Raw genomic sequence first — 10,196 nt, forward strand, 5'->3', positions numbered from 1 at the left:
AATAATTTTGACTACAAAGTAATACTTTTTAATGGGTGACTCAAATAAAATATTCGTATTATAAAACTGACCCGTAAAACAGTCTCACATAACTTTTAATGTTTGTTTATTAGTTGTTTTAAGTTAGTTATAAAACGAGTTCAGTCAGTTTAGGTGTTAAGAGAGACATTTTAAAACATAACTCTGATTAAATTTTGGATCATGCTACGTGTACAATGAGGTTTACACATTGGGTTACAAAGTGCATTTAAAATTACAAAACTATCCTACTTGCATTTTTAAAAGATTTTTTCCAAATCAAGTGTAGGAATAATTTTGTAATTTCGAATGCAATTTGTAACTCAATTTATAACTCTCAATCCTTATTGTACATATAGCATTATCTTTAAATTTTTACATGATATAATATTTTTTGCCTAAAAATCATTCGGAAAAATGTTAGGCGTTTGAAAAGAATATTAAGGAGTTTTAGTTCAAGATTAAACATGAAAAAATTTCTACACTTGTTGTGGGGGTAAAATATGTTCATAATTTATATAAGGGAAGTGATAATATTACCTTTGTAATTTCAATTAAACGCTTGATTTTATGTCAAATTTAGTAAGAATTGTTAATTGATTAAATTTAAAAAAAAAATTGAGAAATAAGATGATAGATAATATGGAGAAACAAGGAGAATAATTTAGGTTCGGTTGCGCATGTACTTAAATGTTTTTAGTGTGTTATAAGTAAAAAAATTAAAGTATATGTGTTTAGATAAAATTTTGTAAAATATTTTTGAAAAATATTTTTTTAAAAGTATTCATCAAACATAATTTTTAATAACACTTTAATGATGTTTTACATAATACTAATACTGCTGTAGACGGAGGTTTTAGAGCAAAAATCGCATTGAACTAATTTTAATTTTTTTTTTTTAAAAAAAAAGCGTTGAAAAAGAGCTCTTCTATGTTGGGCTGGCAAGAAAAGAAAAGAAAAGGAAACATGGCATGCCACCACCAGGAATCTTTCGTTTCAAACCAAACTCTTTTCAGTTTTTGCATAGAAATTCGGTTAATCCAATCCTCCAAACCCTTCATCTCATTCATGATCTGCTCTCCCTCTCTTCCGCTGGGAATCTGTTGAATGACAGGAAGAGTAGGGAGGAGGATTGGGCGAAATTTGGCGAATTTCAGCTATCTTGCGATGATGAGGAAGGCTCAGGCATCGGCGAAATCGGGGCTCTCGATGCGCAACGTGTTGTGTGTGGGGTGGAAATTAGTCATTCTCTTCTCTATTTTACTCTGCCTGTTTGCTTTTCTCAGGATTCAGCACTATTCTCAAACCGCTCTCCCTGGCAATTCAACTGATTTGCCTCATGGTTCCCGGCATTTTAGCGACGGGAATCCCAAGGTCGCATTTTTGTTCCTGGCTAGGTGGAATTTGCCCCTTGATTTTCTGTGGGGGAGCTTCTTCGAGGTGAGGAAAGGTTCGTTTGATAAGATTTTAGAACGAATTGAGCCGAATTTTTTTCTTATAAGATTGGTTTGGTTGTTTTACTTAACTTTCTTCCAGCTATGGTTTGAATTTTAATTTTATTCTTCATTATTGACCAAGTTTGTCTTTCTGGTGCTTATTCACGTTCAATGTTTGTTCATTTTTTCAATTTGGCTTTAATTTTATCTTCGATTTTTTTTTTCGCCAATTTTCAGAATGCAGACCGCGCAAAATTTTCTATATACATACATTCCGATCCTGGTTTTATGTTTAATGCGTCTACGACAAGATCAGCTTTCTTTTATGACCGGCAACTGAAAAACAGCATCAAGGTAACTCCGCGTTGTTACCATTGTTTTATTATATACGGTGACTGGTTGAAAAAGAAGGATTTAAAGCCTTTTTGAGATGATTAGTGGATATGTTAAATGGTGAGCTGGTGAGGAAATCTCCGAATCTGGGAGATGAAAGAATCCCATTTCCAATTTTTTGCTAATAAGTAAATGGAAAATGGTGTTCAATTGTCATAATAGAATAACAAATTTTTCCTTTTGGATTAAACCCGTATGACATGATGCTATGCCTTTTCTTGTGCTGATAAACTGGTAATTGAGTTTCTTTCCGAGTGAATTCATTAGACTGATTTGTAGGGGTTGCTGTGTAGGTAGCCTGGGGAGAAGCTAGTATGATTGAAGCTGAGAGGCTACTGTTTAAAGAAGCTCTTCAAAATCCAGCTAATCAAAGATTGGTTCTCTTATCAGATAGGTTATTGTCCTTCCTTCCAACAATTGTATTATAAGTTTACGCCATATCATATCCTATTGTGATCTTTTAGTTTCTTTATTTGTATTAGCATTCATTTGAGTTTGGTGCTGTTGTGACTTTTACAGATAATTTTTGTAACAATGTTATCATGCATACTCTTTTTTTCCTGCAGCCAGATTGAATTTTGATTCTGATTTGGTTGTTTCAATTCAACAGATGTGTTCCTCTGTACAACTTCAGCTACATTTACAATTATCTGATGAATTCTCCAAGGAGTTTTGTGGACAGGTACACAAGAGAATGAAACCCAATGTGGCTTAGTTGGTTTCATACATTCATAAAGACATTTAATTCGAAAGAATGTTTAGATCAGTGTTTGGTATTTAGAGTGATGCTTTCTTCACCGGCCTTTGTTTTTTTTTTGGACTTAGCTTTCTTGATAAAAAAGATGTGCGCTATAATCCAAGAATGTCCCCAGTTATACCAAAGAATAAATGGCGCAAAGGATCACAGGTAATTCACTTGCTTGGTATATAGCAAAATGATTAGATATTTTGGTTGATTAGAAGTTCAGTGCCTATGTAGATATAAAACTCCCTCATTCAGAGATCTGGGAAAAAAATATTTTGCTTTTGGTACGTGCGACCCATCTCAATTTTCCCAGTAGTTGGCAATGAGTGATTATTTTTATCTTAAAGCACTCTGTTTCACTGAGTGCATTTTTTACATGGATGATGGTTCTCCAGTTTTACAGTCACTTTGAAAAGATTCTCCACGTACATGAATCTAATTAGCTTGCTTACTCCAGTGGGTCACCTTAACTCGAAGACATGTGGAAGTAATAGTTACCGATGACATTGTCTTTCCAATATTCAGGAACTGCTGCAAGGTATATATCTCATCCTCTTGTGCCCACATTAATTATTCTCTCTCTCTATACTTGTGTGTGTATGGATCTGGTCTGGGTGTTCTCTTCCTTTGGTAACATTTAGTTCATTTGATGAAGATCTCATTTCTGTTCACTAAAATTTTCAGCTATTATTCTAGATTCTGTGTATTGATATTATTAAAAGTGCCTATCAAACTCTCCTGTAGTTAGCACACTTTCTGTTCAGGGATTTGAGTCCTGTCCACCTATATTTGTTTCCATGTTCGGAAAAGTTGTCTTGTTATTGCCTCTGGACAATGTATGGGTTCCTTTTCTAGCCACATTTATTAATAATTTTTCTCATGCCCACTACTCCCCCAGTTAGCCTCATCGCATTCCGAAAAAGTGGAAGAAATTTTTTGCTAGACATGTCAACTAAGACAATTCTTGTGCATTTTTTAACGTAAATCTAATCTTACGAAATTTTTAAACATGAATCTGTGGTGTACTTTACTTATAATTTGTGGGTTTTTGTTTTTTGCAGAGACGCCCACAAGTTGATTCCGGTGGGGGCAAGAAGAATCTTGTGAGTTACCTTTGCTGCTGACCCTTTCATCACGATAAACCTTTTCAGTTTTCATTGAGTGTTCTACACTCACCGGCTTCTGGATGTCTTTTTGTCTTATTTTTACTTTCCATCCTTATCGTTGGCCTTTTATTGGGCAAGGAATATAGCTGATAAAATCCTATAATTAAATCCAGAAACTTCAGAAACAGCACAATTGTATCCCGGATGAACACTATGTGCAGACTTTACTTGCTGTAAGCTGCTTTCTTTCTATTCCATTTATTTATTTTTTATTTACGCAATATTGGGAACTGACCGTTCCTTACGAAATAAAAGTCACAATCCTCTAGGCGGGAAATGTTTGGCATAATAGCAAATTGTATCCTGAAGTAGTTGGTCACTATATCTTTCCTGTCATTTGATAGATGAATGATCTCGAGTCCGAGCTTGAAAGAAGAACGTTGACCTACACGTTATGGAATCAATCCAAGACAAATCTGGAAAATAAATTCTGGCATCCTTTTACATTTAGCTACGCGGATTCAGGACCTCAACAGATAAAAAGAATCAAGGTTTGTTGATGGCACCATCCTACATCATTTCCTGCTTGAATGTTGTAGACTATACTAATGTTCTGCTTTGAAGTAAACTGAATCTATTCATGCTAATCCATTTTGCTACCACTTTAAAAACACCGAGAAATTTCAGCATGTGGCCTAGCCACATTCCACCAATTCGGTCTCGATGAAATTGTACTTGACTGTATCTGTAACTGATGTCTTTTTACACATTTTTGTTACTTGGGTCAACTTACATTTTCCAAATGTACTTATTCAGGACATTAATCATGTATATTATGAAACGGAATTCAGAACCGAATGGTGCAGGAAGAACGTGACATCCGTTCCCTGTTTCTTATTTGCTAGAAAGTTTTCACAAGGAGCGGCCATGCGCCTTTTAAGCCAAGGAATTGTTAATAACTTTGATGTCTCGGCATTACTGGAGCTACCACCATGATTTTATACAGCGCTCTAGTTTTAGGTACTCAAAACACATATTCAGCTTACATTGGAAAATAATAGTTTGCTCCACGGATTAGAGTAGGTACTATAGCCAAGAGTTTTGCATTTATGTCAAAGATAAATAAATATACAAGCATGACGTATACGACTTAGTGTAGATTAGTGAGCGTAGTTTAAGAATTCATTCTTTGTATGAAACAGCAGAAATCAAGGAAAGCTATATGTATTGACGTCTTTTCGCTGATGAAATAAAATCTATGAATTTCTCTTTTTCATCTTTTTTTTGTTGCCTTTTCTCTTCATTTTTTTCTCATTTGCATTCAATGGCTTGGCCCAAGATCTATATTTGGAGAATCCAACCATCATTTCTATACATTTTTGGAAGATTCAGACATGAATATATATATATCTATATATATATAATATAAACATCTATTATATATATGGCTGCGACGTTTTATGGTAGTCCTCTTCGTTGACTCAAGTTATAAAGTGCAACAATTGTGATCCGAGTAATTATTTATTACTAAAATTGAGTTGTTATCTGGTTTTCACGTGACATTCGAGTAAGACTTAACTAATTAGTAAACAATCAAATGATGAGTACGTGTGGACTGTGGGTGATTCTATGCTACACCAGGTGAAACACACTTTTTTTTTATGTTTTTGTTAAGATGTTTGCGTGAACATTATGCTGAAAAAAAATTATGTGGACCCCACCTATAATTTTTCTTGTCATTTAGCGGGAATAAATGTTCGCGCGAATATCTGAAAAAAAGATAAAGAGTGTTTCACCGATGTAGCATAGAATCACCTGTGGACTGTGGTGTCATTTATTATTTTATACCATGTACAGATGGGGTGAAATCTTCAATTAACATCTGAAAAAAAGATAAAGAAGTGTTTCACCCGATGTAGCATAGAATCATCCGTGGACTGTGGTGTCATTTATTATTTTATACCATGTACAGATGGGGTGAAATCTTTCTATTAAGAAGATTGGAAATGACATTTAGGCCTCGTTTGGTTTCAAAAGCTAGGCCAAAAAAGCACTTTTTTAAGTGCTTTTCATTTAATAAAGTGTTTGGTTGACCAAAAAAGTGCTTATTTAAGCACTGCTTTTTTAAAGTCAAAATTAGAGTTTTTTCAAAAGCCAAAAATTATAGCTTAAAAAAGTGTTTTTTTTTTAAAAATATCTATCAAATCCAAACGAGGCCTTAATTGCGCCATTGTGCGCGCCAGAGCTTCTATTAATTAATACCTATATAATATTTGTTTCCAAAATAATTCATAAAAGATAGAGAGAATTTTTTAAAAAGGACCCTTCTATAAATACCTATAATGGAATTTGGCCTTTAATTAAGTTAATTTTCAAAATTAGCATTTAATTATGTTGAAGTCCAATTATATTCTTTAAGTCATTTTTAAAAAGACCTATAAATACCTATAATTAATTGTATTTTTTCTTTACATACAAATTTATTTTGTTCTTTATTTAATTTATATTATTAATAGCAAAACTTTAATAAAAGTATCAATTTTCAATATAAATGAGTGTGTAAGATTTTTATTTTTTAGAAAAATAAAATAAATGTCATCTCATTTTGTATAACGTGTAACTGTATTTCAACAACTAAAATCGGTGGAATCATTTTTTGTTTTTTTTCTCAATAAGTTTTCAAATTAATAATAGTAGCAATTATCGATGATGATACCAAAAAATTATTTAACTCAGTTCACTATAACATAAATATGTTAAACACCCTTATTTTTTATCACAAAATATCATATGAAACGATATCACGAGTAAATTTTGTGAGACAGATCTCCAATTTTTTAATCCTAAAAATATTACTATTTATTATAAATATAAGCATGTCACGTTTCACGGATAAAAATCCGTTAGACTGTCTCACAAGAAATCCACTCATTTTTTATTATTAAAAATATTGAAAAATAATAGAACTAGCTTATTAATTACAATTTCCTATTATTCCATATATTCCTTAATATAAATTTATTATTATTATTATGATTAATAATTTTGTATTGTACGGAATACATAATTTCTAATCTATTTTTACTTGTATGCATAAATACAACTATTTTGACATTCTCATTATCAATAATGCTATTAATCAATTTATTATTGTTTGAATTAATATCATATTATATATTATCATCATCAAATATTTATTATGAAAAGAAATAATGCATAATGAATTGAGTTTATTTTAATTATTTTGAAAGATGAATATAGTTTTACTAGGCTATAATAATTTATTGAGATCGATAAAAATGATTTTAAAAAAATGATATCTTAGGATTTATATTGATTAATCTTAAATAAGACTATTTTATAAAAAAGCCTATAATATAGGCTAAAATAAGAGATTTGCAGCTTGTTACGAAAGACGTGGGAATACAACTGATTTTATATTATTTTTCCAAATTCAAATTCCATTGAAAGATTAATCAATATAACCTTTTGGTCCGTGCGTCCTGGTCGAAGCAGGGTGGGAATCTGCACAATGGCTTCTTCCCTTTCAATTTTGTTTTTCTTTTTGGGTTACCCTCCCAAAAACAATAGATATATACTTTAGAATATATGTGTGTGTATATATATACACGTGAATATGTGTGTGTATTAATATATAATATAATATAATTTATTTTTTTTATGCAGTTCAAAGCGTTGACATTAATGCTGGACAGCAGTGCATGGGTACCAGTTCCAATATTTCAAAATGTCAAACATCCTTTTCTTCTTCTTCTTTTTTTTAATGGATAAACATGAGGTTAACATCTATCTAGTAATCAGAACGGTAACTCTATTCTTACATAGAGTGAAAAATAATATTGTTTCACAAAATTAACATATGTCACGAGAGTTTAATTTGGTAATGATGAAAATAGTCACAAACTTATATTGAGCGAGTGATCAATCATGTTGTATTAATATTTATAAAAATGTTAAAGGTACAATAAATATCGCATACAATGATATTTACAACAATAATATCGTGAGATTTTGTATTTAATGTATAGTGAGATTTTGATAAATTAAATTTTTGTATTGAATTTTTTGTGTTGTAAGATTTGATATACAAATTTCGTTTAAAAGCAATTGACTAAATGCTTGCAACCTCTCTGGGAAAAAAAAAAAATGTTAATTTGCAGCATATATATAACAGTACCCCTCAATGCCAGTCGCCAAAAGTGAAAACAAGCTGAATTCACGATCCATTAATTCACATAATAAAATTGATTTCTTCTGTGTAAATGATCATTATCTTGTGGATCAATGCTCACAAGACTTGGATCCCTGCATGGTTCCCCCAACACGAGGGCATCACCCTTGAGGATATTTCGACGAAATTAATATAAGATCTTAATGCAATATTATCCTCATCCCGAAAATTTTCATTAGATCGCAAACACCATTTTTTTTAATGCTCAAGAATGGTCCTTCTACCTATGTCAATTTTCAACTTTTATGTCACAATCTTATCACGAAATTTTCAAGCAGATTCATGATTTTTTTACACATACATGTAATGTAATATCGACGAGAAATCTATTTGTAGGGACGGAAGACGAATGAGAATGTATCAATCCATCTAAAGTGCTGTGGTCCATTAATTAAATTAGATAATATATATATATATTGTATTATATTCGATAAAGTAGAGTCAATGGTTGTGAATATGTGTTACATATTGTTCTATATATGCTTTCCCGTACAATATACAAACAAGTACACACAAAAGAGACACTAATTAATTGGGCAACCAAATTTTTGTTGCATAGATATTGTGGACACAACACACGGTTTCTTGTTTGGTTGAATGGGAAAATTTTAGTGCTTAATTTGTAATATAGAAGTCTAGCTAGCTAGGTACACGCTTGTGGTAATATTTTCACCAAATTTTGAAAAATCAACCATATAATACTTTGTATTTTCAAAACAGAGAATATGTACATGAAAGTTGGTGAAAGTTTTCTATTCGAAAATTTGTTGAAAATATATATGTTCTAATGAATTCCATAAAATTCGAAAAAAAAAGAAAGATATCAGGCTATTAATGGTCAAATATAATAATTTTCTCTAATTATCCTTGGTCCATGTAGTATATAAAATTATCCGATTACATATTAAAAAAATTTAAGAAAAATGCTTAACATTTTATTTTTTACATTTATTAATCAGATTACGTTTACATCTTTTGATACGATAACGAATTTTTAGGTAGTGTTTGAGAAAACTTTTAAAAAGCACTTCTTAGCTTTTTTTTTTTAACAAAATTTTGAAATTTTGTGACATTTTGTTAAAAAAGCTAGAAGTACTTCATAAAGGCTAGAAGCTCTCTCAAACACTACTAAGGTAGTGTTTGAGAGAGCTTCTAAGAAGCAATTCTCAGCTTTTCATTAACAAAATTTTGAATTTTTGTGAAATTTTGTTAACGAGAAGCTGAGAAGTACTTCCTAGAATCTTTTCCAAACACTACCTAAGGATGATTGTATGCACGACGCAGAACTAATTTCATCCTTCTATTATGTTCCTAAAATTGTTTATATAAAGTAGAAATTAATTATACATATAATCTTAATTATGATTGTAGATAATAATAAAATCATCATCGTGAAATTTCTTCTGATCGATTCAAAATTCGCTGCAGTTATACGTACCTAGCAAAATTTTTTTAATTAAATCTTATATTTTAATCAATCAACAAGTTGTATAATAAAAATTGTGGGAGTAGCAAACTACCAAGTTTAAACTGAAGTCATATATACATATATATATATATATATATAATATCCCCTCTAAATTTGACTTTTAAAAGAATATATATTGTTCATTATCATTTGGAAAAATTAATTCTAAATTACATTGAATATCTCGTATGAACATTTATTTAAATATTAGATTTCCGATAAAAAGATTTTGTTATTATAAAAATAAGGGAAAATTGTTTTTTTAGTCGTATATGTTTGTCATTTTGCGATTTTGATCATCTATATTTTCAGATTTCAGTTTTAGTCCGCTATCTTTATTTTTTTTTGACAATTTTAGTCTTTTTTTATGTGGCGCTGATGTGACATCAATATAATGCTGATGTGAATCTGACATATATAGTGTCACGTAATCGTTTTCGAATAAAAATGATTGAAATTGCAAAAAAAATCAAAACACGCAGGACTAAAACTAAAATATGAAAACATAAAAGATCGAAAGCGCAAAATAACAAATATAAAAGACCAAAATTGCAGTTTTCAATAAAAATAAACTAATCCAGCTTTTCTCCTGAATTGGGTGCCTAACTTTTAAGATAAATTGACTTTGTATGCGGCTGCTGAATAAAGACCACTCCACGATACATCTAGGGGCCATGCAATTTCCTAAACTGAAAAATAAATAAATAAGCATAAAATTAATGTTATTACGTAGTACAAATTCCTCATGCATCCTTCCACTATATATATATAAGCACTT

The 10,196-nt window shown here is 30.8% G+C and overlaps 1 protein-coding gene across 1 annotated transcript; it reads left to right on the forward strand.

The window, feature by feature from the left end:
* The first annotated feature begins 978 nt into the window (after positions 1-978).
* On the forward strand, positions 979-4,971 carry LOC140890485 (glycosyltransferase BC10). The gene is made up of 10 exons (XM_073298318.1): positions 979-1,458; positions 1,692-1,808; positions 2,141-2,241; positions 2,458-2,529; positions 2,673-2,754; positions 3,050-3,130; positions 3,654-3,695; positions 3,872-3,931; positions 4,103-4,249; positions 4,515-4,971. Exons 1-10 carry the CDS (start codon positions 1,126-1,128, stop codon positions 4,692-4,694), a joined length of 1,215 nt encoding a protein of 404 aa, XP_073154419.1. The 5' UTR covers positions 979-1,125; the 3' UTR covers positions 4,695-4,971.
* The last annotated feature ends 5,225 nt before the right edge of the window (positions 4,972-10,196 follow it).

This window comes from Henckelia pumila, chromosome 3, assembly GCF_033568475.1.
Source record: "Henckelia pumila isolate YLH828 chromosome 3, ASM3356847v2, whole genome shotgun sequence".
Taxonomy (NCBI): domain Eukaryota; kingdom Viridiplantae; phylum Streptophyta; class Magnoliopsida; order Lamiales; family Gesneriaceae; genus Henckelia; species Henckelia pumila.